The sequence below is a fragment of the Poecilia reticulata genome, chromosome 5, assembly GCF_904066995.2.
Source record: "Poecilia reticulata chromosome 5, P_reticulata-male-v2, whole genome shotgun sequence".
NCBI classification, from domain to species: Eukaryota; Metazoa; Chordata; class Actinopteri; order Cyprinodontiformes; family Poeciliidae; genus Poecilia; species Poecilia reticulata.
The window spans coordinates 412525-433927 of NC_088834.1; the positions used below are offsets into that span (position 1 = coordinate 412525).

Consider the following 21403-nt stretch of genomic DNA (forward strand, 5'->3'; position numbering starts at 1 on the left):
AGTCATATTTGACATAAATGACGTAACATTTTGGTCCAGCTGCATCGATCGGACGTTTTACCGGCTCCCTGCCAGCCTGACGTCCTCCAGACGCAGCGGATGTTGTGGCGCTGCGGCCTCATGCTGCTCGTCTCCAGTGATGTAGGTCAGAAGGCAGCAGACACCAGCTCCACTGACACCAGCCTGAAAACCACAGGCTGCTTCTGCGCATGGTCAGTGTCAGCCACCATCCTCATCCTCTCTCCGCCTTCCTCACTCGCCGTCCAGCTCCTCCATCTCCGGATGAAGATGATGAAGATGTTCCCGGCGGCCGGAGCCAGGCTCGGCTCCAGCTCCAGGTAAGCCTCCCGCTCCGGGCTCAGGCCGTTTCCTGACGCGCAGCTCGGCCGGCGGGCAGCCCGCCACCCGTTCAGGATTCCCGCACCAACCATATATTTTCCTCTGACGGTCCGCTGACTGTCGGTCCTCCATCAGCCCGGGACGAGGCGCCTGCTGCGGGGGAGCAGCGCGTCGGTCGGTGTCCATCTGGTCTCACACGCACATTAGGAGGGTTTTGGTCCAGATTTTTGGCAGCTTGCATCACAAGGTCACTTTGCTCGAACGGTGCCTTGCTCGTGGGCTCGCAGGCTGCCGCTGCTGAATGTGTGTCAGTGGGCCACCGGAAAAACAGACCCGACATTAAAGGTTCGTTTATCCGTGAAATCCCGCATCAGCCGCACTTAAAGGGGAGGTGGTGTCAGGGGACAGAGTACCGCTCACCTCTCCTTTAATGACCACGCTGCTTCCCACCGAGATCCGAACCGAACCGAACCGAACCCCGGCCGTTACAGGCGCAGAAAACCCAGAAAACAGCGAGAGGAACATTTCCTGCTGCTGGCCCTTTAAGGGACCTCAGGTTGAACCACCTTCAACTCGCGCTGTGATTTTCCAACATTTCTGCTTTGGATGGAGACGATCTATGAACACCAGTTTCTGAGTTGCCACAGATTCTGAATGGGTTTTATGTCTGGACTTTGACTAGGCCAATCTAACATTGCTTTGGTGTTGATGTGTCCAGTTTGTTCACCGAAATGGAAAATTCTGACTTTCCAGTTGGAAAAATGAACTGGAACCAATCAGAAGTCAGATTTCCCCAGACGTGGCGATTCAACATGGCTGCCTGACGTCACGGCGGCAGACCGGTGGAGGAAACACGTTTTACAGCGCGGAAAACACTGCAAACACAACGTGTCAATTTTAAAAGTTAAAATTACTGAAAATCTGATCTTTTTTTTAACTTCTCAGCAATAAACTAAATGTGAACAATTTCAATTAAATAAACTACATTTTTTTAGTAGAAATGGGATCATAGATTTAAAACTTCAAATGGTTTTTGCATGTTTCCTTGTTAAATGGAAACATCCTGTTTGGTTCAAATGATAAAACTGAAAAATGTTTCATAAGTTTCTCTTCCTGTGTTCAGCCCAGTTTTCCTCTGAAAGCAGGTCTGGCTGCACGGTGGAGGGTTTTCCAGTGGAAACCAGTGAGGCCCTGGTTACCATGGCAACAGGAGAGCAGAAAGCTTGAGAGAGATGATCTCTTTGTATTGCATCAATCATTTTTGCCTGTAGATTTCGATTTGAAAGTCGTTTTGTCCTGATTTAGGGGCCACAAAAAATCACAAATAGCCCCAGAGACTCACTTTGAACATCTAATGTTTCAAGCAGCGGCTGAACCTGAACCGCCTCTGCTGCCGGTTCATCCCGCAGTCAGAGCCGGAGCTGAGTCAGCGGAGCAGCCTGCTGCCCGTCGGGGCGCAGGAGCAGCAGGAGGCGGCGCTGGATGCAAAATGTGGTCAGTGTGACAGTTTGACTCCATCAACCGCTTTTTGATGGTCTCGGTCTTGGTGTCGGACATTGAGGACTCGGGATTCTATTTCAAGACCACAACTGTGGAAATGTCTCTAAATTGCCAGCATATTGTCCAGTTTATTTGTTAACATCTTGTAGTGACGTTAAAAACCCGACGTGTTCAACTGGCTGCGGTTGGTTTCCGGTCCGACTGGCAGGAAGCTAACGGATCCTCTGACGGCGCCAGCAGAGCGAGGAGGGAAGCAGCTGAGATGACTGAGTGATTTCCTTGGAAAGCATCTGGAAATGTTTGAGGAAAACTCCCAGGTGGCTTTGCAGCGTCGCCTCATCAGCGCCACATTTGATTATTTTATGGAATTACAGTTTTTTCTTCTTTGATTCAAATTTCAGCCTCAATTTTTGACATGATGAAAGATTTTCCATGAAACATCCCGAGTTTTAAACTTGGCTGAATCGTTAAAGGCAGCAATCATTGATCTGGACCCGGTTGGTACCAGCGCTTTCTGCAGCAGAATCACTTCACAAAGACCCTCAGACGGTTCTGGTCCAGGTCCAGGTTCTGGTGGAGAGTTTTTCTTCTCCAATGTTGCCCTATGGCTGTTCGCTAGTTGCTGTAAAGTCAGTAGTTGCTGTAAAGACAGTAGGGTCAGTAGTTGCTGTTAAGTCAGTAGTTGCAAAGTTGCTGTAAAGGCAGTAGTTGCTGTAAAGTCAGTAGTTGTTGTGAAATTGCTGTAAAGGCAGTAGTTGCTGTAAAGTCAGTAGTTGCTGTAAAGACAGTAGTTGCAAAGTTGCTGTAAAAGCAGTAGTTGCGGTAAAGTCAGTAGTTGCTGTAACGTCAGTAGTTGTAAAGTTGCTGTAAAGTCAGTAGTTGCTGTAAAGTCGGTAGTTGCTGTGAAGTTGTTGTAAAGTCAGTAGTTGCTGTAACGTCAGTAGTTGTAAAGTTGCTGTAAAGTCAGTAGTTGCTGTAAAGTCGGTAGTTGCTGTGAAGTTGTTGTAAAGTCAGTAGTTGCTGTAAAGTTGCTGTAAAGTCGGTAGTTGCTGTAAAGTTGATGTAAAGTCGGTATTTGTTGTAAAGTCAGTAGTTGCTGTGAAGTCGGTAGTTGCTGTGAAGTTGTTGTAAAGTCAGTAGTTGCTGTAAAGTTGCTGTAAAGTCGGTAGTTGCTGTAAAGTTGATGTAAAGTCGGTAGTTGCTGTAAAGCCGGTAGTTGCTGTGAAGTCGGTAGTTGCTGTGAAGTTGCTGTAAAGTCAGTAGTTGCTGTAAAGTTGATGTAAAGTCGGTAGTTGCTGTAAAGTTGATGTAAAGTCGGTATTTGCTGTAAAGTAAGCAGTTGCTGTGAAGTTGCTGTAAAGTCAGCAGTTGCTGTAAAGTTGCTGTAAAGTCAGCAGTTACTGTAAAGTTGCTGTAAAGTCAGTAGTTGCTGTAAAGTCAGTAGTTGCTGTAAAGTTGCTGTGAAGTCAGTAGTTGCTGTAAAGTTGCTGTAAAGTCGGTAGTTGCTGTAAAGTTGTTGTAAAGTCAGTAGTTGCTGTAAAGTTGCTGTAAAGTCAGTAGTTGCTGTAAAGTTGCTGTAAAGCCGGTAGTTGCTGTAAAGCCGGTAGTTGCTGTAAAGTCAGCAGTTGCTGTAAAGTTGCTGTAAAGTCAGTAGTTGCTGTAAAGTTGCTGTAAAGTCAGTAGTTGCTGTAAAGTTGCTGTAAAGCCGATAGTTGCTGTAAAGTCAGCAGTTGCTGTAAAGTTGCTGTAAAGTCAGCAGTTGCTGTAAAGTTGCTGTAAAGTCAGTAGTTGCTGTAAAGTTGCTGTAAAGCCTGTAGTTGCTGTAAAGTCAGCAGTTGCTGTAAAGTTGCTGTAAAGCCGGTAGTTGCTGTAAAGCCGGTAGTTGCTGTAAAGTAAGCAGTTGCTGTAAAGTTGCTGTAAAGCCGGTAGTTGCAGACCAGATGGGTCCCATGTATCAGCTCTCCCCTCCCCCACATGGGGCCCACCCAGGCCTGCTGTGTTACAGGAAGTCTTGGCAGGACGAAGATGTTTTAGTCGAGTTTTTTCTTCACTTTTGTCCCTAAGTGGGTTTGAAAAGTTAATTTATTTCAGTGAACAACATTTGTTGAAGTTTTAAAGCTTTTATTTCCGTTAGTTGATGACTTTTTGCTTACAGTTGATGTAAACATGGTGTTTCTGATTAAAACCAGAAAAGTAAAAACGTTTTTAAGCGTAAATATGAAGGTGGGTGTTAAACGGTATTTCCTGTCTGGACGCAGCGGGTCGGTGAAGACATGAACCGGAACCGGAACCGATGGAGTCTCTGAACGCCGTGGAGCTCCGGGAGCTGCAGCGCCGCCGCTCGGCCAGCGGGGGGCGCCGCGCCGCCGCCGGAGGCTTCGAGAACGTTTCCTACCAGCAGGACGAGGAGCCGGACCAGCCGGAACCGGACGAACCGGAACCGGCCCGCGCCTGTCCGCCCAGAACCAGCACGGTGACTGGATTTGTTTTCAGGGCTGCAGCCTGAAAAATGACTCGTTACTGAAACTTTTCTATTAAACAGGAACAATTTGGTCTGTAAATCATTTCTAACTTCATCAAACATCTTTTATGCAGTTAATCAAAGATTAACTGCAGAAAGCTGAGTTTTCCTCATGCTGAAGGATTTTTATCTGCAAATGTACCAATATTTGTATTGTCAAAATAATCAATAGATTAATTGATAATAAAATAATTATTAGCTGCAGCCCTAATTTCTGATCAATGATGATTTCTGACGTGTTGAATCGGTTCTGATTTACTGTTTTTATTCACTTTCATTATTTTTGGTTTCAGTTTGTTTGTTAAATGAAACGAGGCGGGAAGGTGCACTGTAAAACTGCAACCGTTAGAGTATTTCTGTTAGTTCATTCCAAAGACCACCAACATAATTTATTAGTAACTTTTTATTAAGATAAACAAGAACTTTATTAAATCAATATTAAAGAATTATTGACTAAAAATAAACTCCTGTTTTTCTGGAAAGTTACTTTAAAGTTAGTTTTCTTATTTGAAGTGTAAAAAGATGTTAGAACCAGAAACTGAACAGATTTGGTGTTTTGCTGTTTTTGTATCTTTTCTCTTTTTCTTCTTGTCTCCATCTTTGATCCTTATTAAAATATTATTTATGTATTTTTAACACTTTCCTTCTCCTGCAGCTGCAGGTTTCTCCAGAGTCGTGTGACGATGAGGACGGCGCCGCCAGAGGAGGAGGAGGAGGAGGTGATGAAGGTGTGGGCCTGGCGGCGCCGGGCCCGGCCGACGGCCGCTCAGCGGACCTGGGCTTCGTGGTGGCGCTGGTTCTGCTGGTGAGCGGCATCGTGCTGGTGGTGGTGGCCTACACCGTCCCCCGAGACGCCGGCGTGGATCCGGACTCTGTGTCGGCGCGGCAGATGGAGAAGCTGGAGCTGCACTACGCCCGGCTGGGCTCGCACCTGGACAGGTGCATCATCGCCGGCCTGGGCCTGCTGACGCTGGGCGGGATGTTCCTGTCCGTCCTGCTCATGGTCTCCATCTGCCGGGGCGAGATGTACCGCCGCCGCGCCGCCTTCGTCCGGCCCAAAAGGACCTACGGCTCCATCAACCTGAGGATGAAGCAGCTGGCGACCGGGGAGGCGGACGGAGACGGGGTGGAGCGGGTTCAGAACTCAGAACCAGAACCGAGCGGAACGCCGGCTGCTGCTTCAGCTGCATGTGGAGTTTAGTCAGAATTGATCCGGTTCGGTCCAGTTGGATCCCAGCCGTCAGAACCAGGACCATTCATTCAACCAATCAGATGGCTTTGTGACGTTGGCAGACAGGAAGTGGAGCGATGAGGTCCGATGGACGAGGATCCATCTGGACATGATTACAGATCAGAATCTCTGGAACAATTCGCTGATCAACCAGGATTTTAGTTTTTAGCTCAAATTCTCCAGTTGAAACGAGACAAACTGGTTTATTTTAGCTTCAGTTTGTTTTCAGGAAATAATCTTTTATTCTAAACACATTTTATCTCCTCCAGCTGATTTCTTTACTTCTATAACCTTTTAAAACAAACTTCTTGCTGAAGATTTACTTAAATGTTGGTTTCATCTTATTTCCAGTATTTTAACATTTTTGCACTGGAAACTGAACTAAAATACTTGGTAAAATTTTGTTTTGCAGTATCATAATTCCTGCTATTTTAATCCTATTAAAGCTGTAAAAAGCACATCATTTAGAAACAAGACATCTTGAATAATGTTTTAGTTTCAGACCAGATAAACTTCAGTCACATTATAGACAGAATATACATTTAATTACTATAATAATTAATAAAATAAAATAGGGCAGAAAGATGTGTTGCTTGTTCTTAAACAGAGGCGACATTTATTTATTTAACTTCAGCCATAAAATAAAAACCAGGTAGATATTAATGAACCCAGTAAACCATGAAATGTTCAGTTATGATCTACAACTGAATAAAAATATGGAAATTAGCTTCAGATCTCTTGGAAATGTCAGATTTTTCACAGCCAGCCTGAAGCAAAGCAAAGATATTTGTTTCTGTTTCTCACTGTGAGAAAGTTTCCTCCTGGATGCTAACCGCTAAACATTAGCTTCACAATATAACCTAGATGCTAACTGCTAAGTGTTAGCTTCATAAAGTAACCTGGATGCTAACCGCTAAACATTAGCTTCACAATACAACCTGGATGCTAACCACTAAATGTTAGCTTCATAAAGTAACCTGGATGCTAACCGCTAAACGTTAGCTTCACAATACAACCTGGATTCTAACCGCTAAAAGTTAGCTTCACAATACAACCTGGATGCTAACCACTAAATGTTAGCTTCCTAATATAACCTGGATGCTAACCACTAAATGTTAGCTTCCTAATATAACCTGGATGCTAACCGCTAAATGTTAGCTTCCTAATATAACCTGGATGCTAACCGCTAAACGTTAGCTTCCTAATATACAGACAGACACAGCTGAGGCTATAAACAGACAGAAAATATAGAAAAGAAAAAAAACTGTTTTCATAAACTGTTGATGTTTTAAAATGTTTGTAGTTTTTATTTTGAAGATGCTCAAATTTAACCATCATTCAAACTAAACCTGCATCTTTTGGCCTTTTTTACTGATATTTTATCATATTTACATCATAACTTTAAAATAATTCTCAGTTTTCATGTGAACATTATTTATTAAACCAAACAGAAAAGAAAAATAAAACAAACATTCAAGGAGTTTCAGTTAGAATCTGAGCTTTAATGCAGTTTGATTATTATGAAATATGAAAGTTTTAAGAAAAACAAAATAAAGATCCAGAGTGTCGTCATTTGGACAGAAGCTGCTTTAACCTTTAATAATGTTTGTTTTTCTGCTGTATTAAATATGAACTGATGGTATTAATGTCAAAACGCTGCAGTTTGCCTTAACCAGAACACACTGCTGTGTGTAATATTATGCTAATGTAACCCAGTGTGTGTTGAACCAGTTAGCCAAGGGTAATGTAGCCACACACACACACACACACACACACACACACACACACACACACACACACACACACACACACACACACACACACACACACACACACAGTTTGCTGTAATCTGCACAGTTTTAATTCAAGTTTAACCTTCATGGCTTAATATCTGGATCAATAATCTGATTGATAAACTGATGGATGATAGATTATAATTTCTGATTTTCTTTTCCAAATAAATTAGAAATTACAGAAATTAATATCAGAAGTTGGATTGTATTTCAGTCCTGTGTGCGGAGCGTCGATATTATCGCCGTAATATCAGAATAAAGACTTTTTTTTTTATAAAAGTAATAAAGTTACTTTTATGAAAAAAGAATCTGATCATTTAATTCTTTAAATCAAACTAATTTCAAAGTCTGATAATAATTTGATGCTGATTTTAAAAGACAAAGTATTTCAGTTTAATATGAAATATTATAATAACTTCATACGATGCTGAACAATCCTCAATTTAACTTTTTATTTCTCATAATCCCAAGGCGTTCCCAGGCCATAGAGAGACGTCGTCCCTCCAGCGTGTCCTGGGTCTCCCCTCCTCCCGGTGGGACCTGAACTCCTCACCAGGGAGGCGTCCAGGAGGCATCCTGACCAGATGCCCGAGCCTCAACTGGCTCCTCTCGACGTGGAGGAGCAGCGGCTCTACTCTGAGTCCCTCCCGGATGACCGAGCTTCTCTCTCTAAGGGAGAGCCCAGCCACCCTGCGGAGGAGGAAACCCATTTCGGCCGCTTGTACCCGTGATCTCGTTCTTTCGGTCATGACCCAAAGCTCATGACCATAGATGAGGGTGGGAACGTAGATCGGATCTACCCTCACCCTAGCTTTACGGTAAATATTGTCGTTTTACGGTAAACATCGTCGCTTTACGGTAAACTTTGTCGCTTTACGGTAAACATCGTCGCTTTACGGTAAACATCGTCGCTTTACGGTAAACTTCGTCGCTTTACGGTAAACGGCGTCTCTTTACGGTAAACTTCGTCGCTTTACGGTAAACATCGTCGCTTTACGGTAAACATCGTCGCTTTACGGTAAACATCGTCGCTTTACGGTAAACTTCGTCGCTTTACGGTAAACGGCGTCTCTTTACGGTAAACTTCGTCGCTTTACGGTAAACTTCGTCGCTTTACGGTAAACATCGTCGTTTTACAGTAAACGGCGTCGCGTTACGGTAAACATAGTCGCTTTACGGTAAACTTTGTCGCTTTACGGTAAACATCGTCGCTTTACGGTAAACATCGTCGCTTTACGGTAAACTTCGTCGCTTTACGGTAAACGGCGTCTCTTTACGGTAAACTTCGTCGCTTTACGGTAAACTTCGTCGCTTTACGGTAAACATCGTCGCTTTACGGTAAACATCGTCGCTTTACGGTAAACTTCGTCGCTTTACGGTAAACGGCGTCTCTTTACGGTAAACTTCGTCACTTTACGGTAAACTTCGTCGCTTTACGGTAAACATCGTCGCTTTACGGTAAACTTCGTCACTTTACGGTAAACTTCGTCGCTTTACGGTAAACGGCGTCTCTTTATGGTAAACTTCGTCGCTTTACGGTAAACGCCGTCTCTTTATGGTAAACATCGTCACTTTACGGTAAACTTAGTCACTTTACGGTAAACATCGTCGCTTTACGGTAAACTTCGTCGCTTTACGGTAAACTTCGTCGCTTTACGGTAAACATCGTCACTTTACGGTAAACTTCGTCACTTTACGGTAAACTTCGTCGCTTTACGGTAAACGGCGTCTCTTTACGGTAAACTTCGTCGCTTTACGGTAAACGCCGTCTCTTTATGGTAAACATCGTCACTTTACGGTTAACTTAGTCACTTTACGGTAAACTTCGTCGCTTTACGGTAAACGGCGTCGCGTTACGGTAAACTTCGTCGCTTTCGTCTCTTTACGGTAAACATCGTCGCTTTACGGTAAACTTCGTCGCTTTTCGTTAAACGCCGTCTCTTTACGGTAAACATCGTCTCTTTACGGTAAACATCGTCTCTTTACGGGAAACTTCGTCGCTTTCGGTAAACTTTGTCGCTTTACGGTAAACGGCGTCGCTTTACGGTAAACATGGTTGCTTTACGGTAAACGCATCGCTTTACGGTAAGCGCATCGCTTTACGGTAAACATCGACGCTTTACGGTAAACGGCGTCGCTTTACGGTAAACGGCGTCGCTTTACGGTAAACTTCGTCGCTTTACGGTAAACGCATCGCTTTGCGGTAAACGCATCACTTTACGGTAAACGCCGTCTCTTTACGGTAAACGCCGTCTCTTTACGGTAAACGCTGTCTCTTTACGGTAAACTTCGTCGCTTTATGGTAAACGGCGTCTCTTTACGGTAAACTTCGTCGCTTTACGGTAAACGCCGTCTCTTTATGGTAAACATCGTCACTTTACGGTAAACTTCGTCGCTTTACGGTAAACGGCGTCGCGTTACGGTAAACTTCGTCGCTTTCGTCTCTTTACGGTAAACGGCGTCTCTTTACGGTAAACTTCGTCACTTTACGGTAAACTTCGTCGCTTTTCGTTAAACGCCGTCTCTTTACGGTAAACATTGTCTCTTTACGGTAAACATCGTCTCTTTACGGTAAACTTCGTCGCTTTCGGTAAACTTCGTCGCTTTACGGTAAACATGGTCGCTTTACGGTAAACGCATCGCTTTACGGTAAGCGCATCACTTTACGGTAAGCGCATCGCTTTACGGTAAACATCGACGCTTTATGGTAAACGCCGTCGCTTTACGGTAAACGCCGTCGCTTTACGGTAAACGCCGTCGCTTTACGGTAAACTTCGTCGCTTTACGGTAAACGCCGTCGCTTTACGGTAAACTTCGTCGCTTTACGGTAAACGCATCACTTTACGGTAAACGCCGTCTCTTTACGGTAAACTTTGTCGCTTTACGGTAAACTTCGTCGCTTTACGGTAAACGGCGTCGCGTTACGGTAAACTTCGTCGCTTTACGGTAAACATAGTCTCTTTACGGTAAACTTCGTCGCTTTACGGTAAACTTCGTCGCTTTACGGTAAACGGCGTCTCTTTACGGTAAACATCGTCGCTTTACGGTAAACTTCGTCACTTTACGGTAAACTTCGTCGCTTTACGGTAAACGGCGTCTCTTTACGGTAAACTTCGTCACTTTACGGTCAACTTCGTCACTTTACGGTAAACTTCGTCGCTTTACAGTAAACTTCGTCGCTTTTCGGTAAACGGCGTCTCTTTATGGTAAACATCGTCGCTTTACGGTAAACTTCGTCGCTTTACTGTAAACGGCGTCTCTTTACGGTAAACGCATCGCTTTACGGTAAACTTCGTCGCTTTTCGGTAAACGGTGTCTCTTTACGGTAAACGCGTTGCTTTACGGTAAACGGCATCGCTTTATGGTAAACATCCTCGCTTTACGGTAAACGGCGTCTCTTTATGGTAAAAATTGTCGCTTTACGGTAAACATTGTCTCTTTACGGTAAACATCGTCTCTTTACGGTAAACTTTGTCGCTTTCGGTAAACTTCGTCGCTTTACGGTAAACGGCGGCTCTTTACGGTAAACATGGTCGCTTTACGGTAAGCGCATCGTTTTACGGTAAACATAGACGCTTTACGGTAAACACCGTCGCTTTACGGTAAACGCCGTCGCTTTACGGTAAACGCCGTCGCTTTACGGTAAACGCCGTCGCTTTACGGTAAACTTCGTCGCTTTACGGTAAATGCATCGCTTTACGGTAAACGCCGTCTCTTTACGGTAAACTTCGTCGCTTTACGGTAAATGCATCGCTTTACGGTAAATGCATCGCTTTACGGTAAACGCCGTCTCTTTACGGTAAACGCCGTCGCTTTACGGTAAACGTCGTCGCTTTACGGTAAACGTCGTCGCTTTACGGTAAACTTCGTCGCTTTACGGTAAACTTCGTCGCTTTACGGTAAACGCATCCCTTTACGGTAAACGCCGTCGCTTTACGGTAAACGCCGTCGCTTTACGGTAAACTTCGTCGCTTTACGGTAAACTTCGTCGCTTTACGGTAAACGCATCCCTTTACGGTAAACGCCGTCTCTTTACGGTAAACGCCGTCGCTTTACGGTAAACGCCGTCGCTTTACGGTAAACGCCGTCGCTTTACGGTAAACGCCGTCGCTTTACGGTAAACGTCGTCGCTTTGTGCACAGATGCGACGCAGAGCGTTTCACGCTTCACTCAGAATCCATTGTTACCTCTGTTACTCCGCTGCGTCTAAATAAAGGTTGTTGAAGGTGAGGTGAAGTTCAGTTATTGTCAGATTTATTCATTACCTGCAGAATCAGATATTTCAAACATTTATTACTGTAAAATTTCAAGATTATGGCTTACAGTTAATGAAACTAAAATATCACTGAAGACTGATTTCTTTAAAACTCCCTTTTTATACAGGGACATTAGAGACACATGATAATGTGGTATTATCCCTGTGGATTTCATTTTTTCCTTCCACCAAACTTTCCAGTAACATGTTGGCACAGACGGCCTGATTAGGCCTAACCTGCTGCTGTTGAGGATTTCCTCTGCCTATGGAAAGCAAAACGTGCCCATGACATCACATTTCTGCATGTTTTAATCATCAGCTTATCAAACTAAAGTCATTTTCTGAGAATCTGAATATTGAATGTTTTATAAGTCAGAATCGTGAAAACTCTTAAAAATTTAACATCACTGAAATAATATCACATTTATTCAGATTCAGTTAAATGAATAAAAATGCTGACCAAATTCAAGCAGCTGCCTTCAAAATAAAAGCATAAGAGGCTTTGAGTTAACGTCTTTTAACACCCGACCGACCATAAATGTATTTATTAAAATATAAACATGCATTAAAAAGCAGATTTAAAAATCTGAATTGTACAAAAGGAATTAAAATAATATAAAACCTACATATGTGAATATATTACAGTGGATAAAACATTTAGCTCAACTCATTTACATGAAATATATCTGATTTTATTTATTAAATACTTTATAGTAAAACATATTGAGGGTCTTAACAGAAACTTCTGGTTTTTAATTTAACTTTTAATTACAGGAGGAAACAAAAACAGTTTATTGAATTAGAACTGAGACGTTTATTGATTCATGATCTAAATTGATCACAAAATAATCACAATAAGAAAACAGTTTGTTTTTAATTAACACGTTTAAAAGCTTTTATAAATGCATGATTTGATTTTATTCCTTTTCTGATTTTCAAACCTCTGAAGGATTTTTGTGGTTTTATTTTTATTGAGTCACAACCAGAATAAAAGTGATGATTTGTGTGACAGTTTGAGTTGAATTTGTTGTTTCCAGAGGTTCCCTCTGCGCTGAGGATGCGTTACTGAAGTTTCCTTCCTGTAAATCCTTCATCCCGTCGTTACGTGACGGTTTTCACGTCTGATTCTGTTCAAGTGAACATAAAGTTGGTTTTTCTGGTTCCGTGTCCAGACGGTTCAAATCATTTCAGTGTCGATCAAAATGGAGAAACGGCTCAGAGACCCGATTCGGTTTTAATCAGAACCAAAAAAAAAAGAAACAAAACGACGCACTGCATCAGGGCCTCTGACCCCTCGGGGTCAAAGGGCACATTTTCTATGTTTCAGATGTGCTCTGTGGAAAAATGTACAATGATCCATGAGGAGGTTTGAAGTATGAAACTCGTTTAGCGCTCAGATAACTTCATCTCTTACGGCTCTAGAGGCTTTTATTTGAAGGTCAACAGGAAGGAGGGTCATGTGAGACGTGGCTAATGTCGCCAGGCCGGGAATCGAACCACCGCCACGCTGAAGCCTCCATGTGTGGGTCGTGCTTTGCCCCTGTGCCGCCACGGCGCCCCAACTTTATGTCTTTACTAGGTTGTAGTGCGCAGCTGCCTGCCCGTGCTCTGATGCCGCCCTGGGCAACCGCCCAGATGTCCTACATCAAAGTCCAGGTCAGTCATCAAAGTCCAGGTCAGTCCAGGTGTTCAGATATTCAGGAAGTTGAGGAACCAAACAGGAAGAGGAAGTTAAACCAGACACGGCTGTGGTCCAAACCAAAGTCATCAAAAATGACACAAAAAATATGAAAATGGGAGAAACTTTTAAACCATAACACAAAAATTAGAGAAGCATCTGAATTTAATGAAAAAATAGATTAAACATCTAAAAATATACTTATTTAAAATGTTTGAAGTTTGTTTGAATCATCAGCTTTCAGATTAGCCATGATGACGTCATGATGATGTCACGATGACGTCACCGTTTCTGTGGCGCTGGCTGAATTGTCAGGGAGGTGGAAACCGCAGCGGATTATCTTAAATGTGAAACTGGCGCCATGACATTTAAACATGTCGAAATGGTAGCCATGTTGGTAGTCTGCAGGGTGATTACGGCAGCCATGTTGGTAGTCTGTATGGTGATTACGGCAGCCATGTTGGTAGTCTGTATGGTGATTACGGCAGCCATGTCGGTAGTCTGCAGGGTGATTACGGCAGCCATGTTGGTAGTCTGTATGGTGATTACGGCAGCCATGTTGGTAGTCTGTATGGTGATTACGGCAGCCATGTCGGTAGTCTGCAGGGTGATTACGGCAGCCATGTTGGTAGTCTGAAGGGTGATTACGGTAGCCATGTTGGTAGTCTGTATGGTGATTACGGCAGCCATGTTGGTAGTCTGCAGGGTGATTACGGCAGCCATGTTGGTAGTCTGCAGGGTGATTACGGCAGCCATGTTGGTAGTCTGAAGGGTGATTACGGTAGCCATGTTGGTAGTCTGTATGGTGATTACGGCAGCCATGTTGGTAGTCTGCAGGGTGATTACGGCAGCCATGTTGGTAGTCTGCAGGGTGATTACGGCAGCCATGTTGGTAGTCTGCAGGGTGATTACGGCAGCCATGTTGGTAGTCTGCAGGGTGATTACGGCAGCCATGTTGGTAGTCTGTATGGTGATTACGGCAGCCATGTTGGTAGTCTGCAAGGTGATTACGGCAGCCATGTTGGTAGTCTGTATGGTGATTACGGCAGCCATGTTGGTAGTCTGTATGATTACGGCAGCCATGTTGGTAGTCTGCAGGGTGATTACGGCAGCCATGTTGGTAGTCTGCAGGGTGATTACGGCAGCCATGTTGGTAGTCTGTATGGTGATTACGGCAGCCATGTTGGTAGTCTGTATGGTGCTTACGGCAGCCATGTTGGTAGTCTGTATGGTGATTACGGCAGCCATGTTGGTAGTCTGTATGGTGATTACGGCAGCCATGTTGGTAGTCTGTATGGTGCTTACGGCAGCCATGTTGGTAGTCTGTATGGTGATTACGGCAGCCATGTTGGTAGTCTGCAGGGTGATTTCAGCCTGAAAGTCTCACGGCCAAAACAGTCTTCACTGGTTTATAGAGCAAATATCTAATTAACTTCCAGGAAACCTTTCATATAGCAGCTTGATTTAGGTAAAACAATTCATGAAGTGATTTTTAAAAACTTCTAGTTCCACTGTCAATACGGTGGAGGATCCATGATGCTGCGGGCTGCCGGGGGAACCGGCCAGGTTCATTTTCTCCACTGAATTAAAATGTTTTCCATGAAAATGTTGCAGTTTGATACAAAAGCAGAACTAAAACAGTAACAACTTTGCAGTTTTTTATTAGAATGTTTGGCAGAAATTATCAATCAGCCATGATTCAAAATCAACAACCCAAAAAAACTGAAGATCTGATTTTATGAAGAAATGGAAATTATTCCCAAACGTTTCTGTAAATCAACATAATCCAAACCTGGAAGGTGACGAGTTTTCTCTCTGAGGCGTCGCTTTAATTCACTCAGAGGAAAGAAATGATAGACATGTACGTTTATCATAACGAGCAGAAAGGTCAGGGTCAGATCAGGGTCAAAGGTCAGGATCAATCTGAATCTGCACAGAATAAAACAATTCATAAAAATTTCTAAAGGAGTCTGAGTGAATATTTTATTTGTCATTTTCAGAGAATCCCTCCCGTCATTGGACGATCCGTAGTGGTTCCGGACCGGAACCAGAACTGGACCCGGTTCTGCGGTGTGAGCAGGAATACTGGAAGCAGGAAACGGCGCAGAGCGCTACATGAACATGTCATCGTATCCGGGCGGCGGCATGTGGTCGGGGTCGGGCCTGGAAACAGGAAACGGAAACATCGTCACGGCCAGAAGCTGCTCATTTAAAGTGACGGCTGCATTAAACCAGCTGCTCAGGCAGAAATGATCAGACTGATCGTCTCTCAATAATTTGATGCGGTGCACAAAAAGATGTGGATGTTTAAAGCCGAGCGCGTGGCTGTGCTCGGCTTTAAACCTCCACTGCTCCCAACAGAGCGGCTGCTGCTCCGCCTGTCGCCTCCATGAACACATTCATTAGTAGAAATACCCAGCAGTCGGCGCCTCGCATTTTATTTTACCGGTTTGTGTGTGAAATATGGCGCCGCTTTAGACATGAGGCCACAGGTTTTGATTAGACCGTAGACCAACCGGTTCTGGATCAGTTCGTTATGTTGATCAATACTATCCAATCGGTGTGTGTGTCTCACCCCGGTCTGTGGCGTCCAATGGGTCCAAACGGGTCAAAGCGGGCCCCTGGGGGAACGGCTCCAGGAGGCAGGATGTCTGGGATCCCACTGGACGGATCGAAGCCGGAGCGAGGAAACCCGGACCTCAGGGGGTCCACGATCATCCCCCCCCCACCGGCCGACCTGGAATATAGATATACAGATATAGATACTATGTACTATGTAGATATAGATTTGATATAGATGTAGATACTATAGATATAGATGTAGATCATCTTCCTTTATCCACTGAACCATCAGGGTGAAACCAGAGGAAGTTTCATTTCAATACAACAAAAACTAATAAAAGAAATAAAATATAAACTCTCTAATAATTTTGTTCTAAACTTAGAAAAACACAAAACGTCTCAATCGGCTTCATTCAGTCCAGGGCCTTCAAATGGCCCCCGATCCACAGCTTGAACCACGCAGAACAACCAGATTCATTTTCTGTGTAAACCAGATTCAAGTTTAAACCAGATTGAATGTGAACTCACCCAAACGGATCCAGATCTGCTCCTCCGGCTGCGAATGGAGGATTCAGCGGGTCGGGCCTGAAACAAAGCGGCAGACATTTTGTTTTCTTATTGATGAAATGAAAATGATCAGACATTGACAGGGAAACTTTCTGATCCCTTTAAACGCAACAGGAAGTGATGCGTTACCTTTTCATGCCATAAAGTGAATTTAAACGGATTCTGGACTCGGATGTTTTTAATCTGAAACTTTTTCTAACCGATTTAAAACCGAAATGTTTCAAAAAGCAATAAAATATTTGTAACATTTTTGTCTGACGATCCGATCTTCTCCTCATCGCCGCGTTTTCCGTTTCCAGATGGATTTCATGTCTCGAATTCTCTCCGTTCAGTCCATCCGTCTCTGCTACGTCCTCTCTGTCCATCCGTCTTCATCGTCCTCTCCGTCTTCACCATCTTCATCATCCTCTCTGTCTTCATCGTCCTCTCTGTCTTCATCGTCCTCTCCGTCTTTATCGTCCTCTGTCTTCTCCGTCTTCATCGTCCTCTCTGTCCTCATTGTCTTCTCTGTCCTCTCCGTCTTTATCGTCCTCTGTCTTCTCCGTCTTCATCGTCCTCTCTGTCCTCATTGTCTTCTCTGTCCTCTCCGTCTTTATCGTCCTCTGTCTTCTCTGTCTTCATCGTCCTCTCTGTCTTCATCGTCCTCTCTGTCCTCTCCGTCTTCATCTTCCTCTGTCTTCATCGTCCTCTCTGTCTTCATCGTCCTCTCTGTCTTCATTGTCCTCTCTGTCCCCTAGGAGCCACTGAGGCGATGAAGGCCGCCGTCTCATCTGATCGGGTTAAAAGGACGGAGGAGGGAATTGATCCGTCCTCTGGTTTGATTTTCTCTTCCAGAAAAGAACCTTGTCCTTCATCTTTAAAGAAAATAATTCTGGCGCTCCGCTGCGACCGTCTTCTACATGAATCAACCAACAGACTGAACCTTCAGACTCGGAACCAGGAATGAACCCAATAGATCCGATTTCTGAAGCAGAAACATGAATCACCGTCGTTGGTTTGGCTCAAGTGAAGCAGATCTGGTGAACAGACGTTTCAGGCCTTCTGGGTTTCGCTGCTTCTGTCTGACTGGCTGCTGATTGTCGAACCTCCAGAGTTTCTGCTACTTTCAGGAAGTCACATTTAAGGCGTTTTAATGCCACTAAGTGTAGAAGTGACGCCGCTGTGCTTCTGTTTGTGGCTCCTGGCAGCAGCTTTGAGTTTCTCACTGCAGATGAAACGTCGTCCAGCCAAACGGCCACAAATTTACACCTGAGAAGCACAGAAAACGCAGCTAGCTAACAGCTAACAGCTAACAGCTGGGTCTGTTAGCGGGAGCCTCAACCTCCTCCAGTCACGGAACGGATGAAGAACTTTCCCCTGACAGAAAAGTCTAAAAAACATGAAATATTTCTGACAAAATGTTAAATCTGTGATTAACGAACTTCAGGCCAACTTCCAGTCTGTAATTAGTTAAAGACGTTTTCAGGTCTTAACTTCAGACACGAGTTCTACTGATCACCATCTGACCGCTGCGTTTAAAAAGCGGTTCTGGTTCTGCTGCTGGGTTCTTCCTGTTAAAGGAGAGTTTTCCTCTCCACTGTCACCACGAGCATGCTCAGTAGGAAGGAATCAATAAGATTTCCTGCTGTCGCCCCCTGCTGGTCAGGATGAGAGCATCGATGTTCGGTTTCCTCATTTAAACTCATTTGAATAATTATTTGAGTTTAATGATTGATAACTTGGATAAATAATCAGATTTAAATTATTTTTAGTTGTAAAGTTCCTCTAGTGCCGTTTTGCCCAACGTGGGTTTGGATCCAGTGACGGATCATCAGGGTCCTGAGGAGAACCGGACCTGCTGACCAGGTGGTTCTGGCACCAGGGGAATAAAACACGCCGGGCCTCCAGGACCCAGTCTGGGAATTTATCACTTCACCTTCAGTCCAGGTAAATTTAACCTGTTCACATGAAATCTAACTTATTTTTATAATTTACGCTTTAAGGAATTTTGTTCAGACTTTTAAATAAAAATATTTAGTTTTTAGCTTCTATACATTTTCATCAAATAAGACATTAAAGTGTTTATAACTAAAAATGACAGTTTGAACCTGCTGACAGAAGAATAAAATGATATTTTGGTGGTTTTGTTAGTGATTCTTTGTGAAGTTTTTGATCTACTTCAGCAGCTCAGGATGAATTTATTGCTCTGATGTGTTTTGAGTTATTAATCAGAGGAATAATCTTCATATTCTGAAACTAAAACCACATTTAACAGAAAATAATGTCACAGGAGAAATGGAAACATTGGTTTATTAAATATTTGATGGGTGTTAGATAATATTCTGCTCGTCTGTAATTAAACACATAGAACCAATTAGTGAAGACAGTTTATTAGAGCGAGGCGGTTTCCTGGACGCCGGTGCTTACTGACCAGTGAGGCTGCGGCCCGTGGCGGGGGTGTCTGCAGGGCAGCCGCAGGGGGTCGCCGTCTTCCTCCCTCCTCCTCTGAGACGACTCGCCCTGCTCCCGTCTGCTGCGCTCCGGCGCTTTCTCTGGGCGCGGCAGCAGCTGAGCCTTCACCTTCTCAGACAAACCGTCTGCGTCTCTGAACACGCTGCAGCACAGAGAGGCTCCGTCACCGACCAGCTGTCTGGTTTTACATCGTTACGATTCAAACAACTAAGTGTGTATGCAGGAAGTTTTCTGTTCTCAGGTGAGACAAACGGAGGAACCAACCTGTCAAACGTGTGCAGCTGGTCAGCGTTGGTGTGGTCGGCCACGTTCACCATCAGGTCTGAAACCTGCTTAGTGCCGGAGTTCTGCAAAACAACAGCAGCTTTTAACCACACGTTCTGCCTGACACCTCCGATGTTTAGGCTCAAAACAGTCGATATGTGCAGTAAAACATCCTGATCAGCTGCACGGTGGCGCAGTGGGCAGCAATGAAGGTCCTGGTTCGATTCCCAGCCCACAGTCCAGAAACATGACAGTTAGGTTAATTGGCCTGGATAAATCCTCCTTAGGTGTGTGTGTGTGTGTGTGTGTGTGTGTGTGTGTGTGTGTGTGTGTGTGTCCTGTCTGTCTCTGTGTTGCCCTGCGACAGACTGGTGACCTGTCCAGGTGACCCCGCCTCTCAAAAGGCCCTCCTGATGGTGTAAGAAAATGGATGGACATCCTGATGACATCATCAGCTCTGCTAATCCACCTCATCTGCTGCTGCTGCTCCTTCAGTCTCTGCCTGGCCGGCTGGCCGGCCGGCCGGAGCGCTGCACCGACGCTCCATGAAGCCTCCTTTTCAACTCCTTTGGGATTTGGGGGTCAAAGTTCAAGCCTTATGCTCAAAATGTTTGACCAAAGTCAGGGTTTAAAAGACGATCAACTACAAAGGGAACTTGCTATTCTAAATAATTACAGTGGTAACATGAATCATTTGTTCTTGCATTTGATTTAAACCCTGAAGCAGAAACCAGCGCAGCCTCCCTGTGTGATCATCAGCTGCTTTCATTTCAGCAGCAGAGAGAAGAAGCCCGTCCTGTTTCCTGAGTTACCATCAGGTTGAAGATGAGCGTGGAGTCCACGGCGATGGCCTTCAGCACCATCACGGTGTCCGTGTCGCCGGACTTATAGCGCAGGCTGTACAGCTCCTTGTTGCTGCTCCAGTCAGCAGGAAGCAGCTCTGACTTCTTATCACGGCTGCTAGGCTAAAATACAACGGAGAAAAAGAGACTCGGTCAAAACAGCCTCCATGTTAGAGAGTCTGTCCTCACGCAGGGCGACAGCCTCCCAGAGATGACGCGACGTTTTTCACATCTTTTCCCCTGGAAGTCTGAATAGAACAGACTGATTTATGCTAAGCTAACACACGTCTATCATTTTGTACTGAAATTATTAACAGCACCCGGATAACAATGTGCATCAAACAGTTAATCTGAAGACTTTAGCTAAGCTTGTACATAACTCCATTAAAATAACATACCGTTTAATTTCTCCCTGAATGTCACAAATCCGTCTCATCTTAAAAATAAATCACTTATTGCATTTTTACTGCTTCCAGACTTCTCTTAAATTCGGCAACAAAAACTAATCAATGTATTTCTTTATTAATGAAGTTGGAGACCTTTAATCATGTTCAACTGCCCAAACATTGACAGCTCGGCGCTAGTCGAACCTCAGCAGGTCAACGGTTGATCAAATTAAAACCATTTCCTGTTCCTTCACCTCGTCTCCAGATCCGATGCACCGGTAGCCATTCTTTATCATTTCCCAGTGAACGAAGCACACGACGGCGTCCTGCGGACACTCGATTCTATCTGCGACACAGGTGTACAGCGCCTCTAAACCAGCCATTTTCCTCCCATCTGCCGATACCAGCTCCGCATCTAAACCGGGGAAAGGAAAACGAAAGTCTTCGCTGAAGTCTCATAGCAACCATAGCTACTTCCTGTCAGGGACATTCAAAGTAAAAGCGCAAGAACGTTGTCAAATCGAGTTGGTCATATTAGCGATACAATAAAATTATTTCGTACAATTACTGAACCTTATACGGCTTGAACCAAAACTTATTCCGACAGAGGTTAATATATATATATATATATATATATATATATATATATATATATATATATATATATATATATATATATATATATATATATATATATGTAATGGCGAACCAACCGGACATTGTGGTGGTGGATAAAGAACAGAGGAAAGCCGTTGTGGTGGATGTAGCAATACCAAGTGATTACAACATCAGGAAAAAGGAGCATGAGAAATTGGAGAAATACCAGGGCCTCAGGGAGGAACTGGAAAAGACCTGGAAGGTGAAGACCACAGTGGTGCCTGTGGTCATCGGGGCCCTCGGGGCAGTCACCCCCAAACTGGAGCAGTGGCTCAAACAGATCCCAGGAACAACATCAGACATCTCAGTCCAGAAATGTGCAGTTCTAGGCACAGCCAAGATACTGGAGGAGAACCT

The 21403-nt window shown here is 44.2% G+C and overlaps 2 protein-coding genes across 4 annotated transcripts; one reads left to right on the plus strand and one right to left on the minus strand.

Annotated features, from left to right (window-relative positions):
• tmem74b (transmembrane protein 74B) lies at positions 1-12799 on the plus strand. 2 transcript variants are annotated; one of them, XM_008402495.3, is made up of 3 exons: positions 1-338; positions 4098-4312; positions 5016-12799. In XM_008402495.3, exons 2-3 carry the CDS (start codon positions 4133-4135, stop codon positions 5559-5561), a joined length of 726 nt encoding a protein of 241 aa, XP_008400717.1. In that variant the 5' UTR covers positions 1-338; positions 4098-4132; the 3' UTR covers positions 5562-12799. The 2 variants fall into 2 exon arrangements, with proteins under 2 accessions (XP_008400717.1, XP_081462857.1); XM_081606731.1 differs by lacking the exon at positions 1-338 and adding an exon at positions 878-2156.
• Positions 12800-15286: 2487 nt separating this feature from the next.
• On the minus strand, positions 15287-20854 carry psmf1 (proteasome inhibitor subunit 1). Of its 2 annotated transcripts, none has more exons than XM_008402493.3 (7): positions 20644-20854; positions 19974-20126; positions 19162-19244; positions 18857-19075; positions 16408-16464; positions 15893-16054; positions 15287-15480 (listed from the first exon to the last, which is right to left on the minus strand). In XM_008402493.3, exons 1-7 carry the CDS (start codon positions 20770-20772, stop codon positions 15429-15431), a joined length of 855 nt encoding a protein of 284 aa, XP_008400715.1. In that variant the 5' UTR covers positions 20773-20854; the 3' UTR covers positions 15287-15428. The 2 variants fall into 2 exon arrangements, with proteins under 2 accessions (XP_008400715.1, XP_008400716.1); XM_008402494.3 differs by having other exon boundaries at positions 18857-19039; positions 20644-20853.
• Between the last annotated feature and the right edge of the window lie 549 nt (positions 20855-21403).

Bases quoted from the DNA above. Each gene is read 5' to 3' on its own strand.
- tmem74b (XM_008402495.3), top strand. From the start codon at position 4,133: ATGGAGTCTCTGAACGCCGTGGAGCTCCGGGAGCTGCAGCGCCGCCGC. The intron at 4,313-5,015 runs GTGACTGGATTT...CTTCTCCTGCAG, and splicing joins GTCCGCCCAGAACCAGCACG to CTGCAGGTTTCTCCAGAGTC.
- psmf1 (XM_008402493.3), bottom strand. From the start codon at position 20,772: ATGGCTGGTTTAGAGGCGCTGTACACCTGTGTCGCAGATAGAATCGAG. The intron at 19,076-19,161 runs GTTGGTTCCTCC...ATGTAAAACCAG, and splicing joins CAGCTGCACACGTTTGACAG to ACAGCTGGTCGGTGACGGAG. The intron at 15,481-15,892 runs GTGAGACACACA...TCCTGTTTCCAG, and splicing joins ATTGGACGCCACAGACCGGG to GCCCGACCCCGACCACATGC.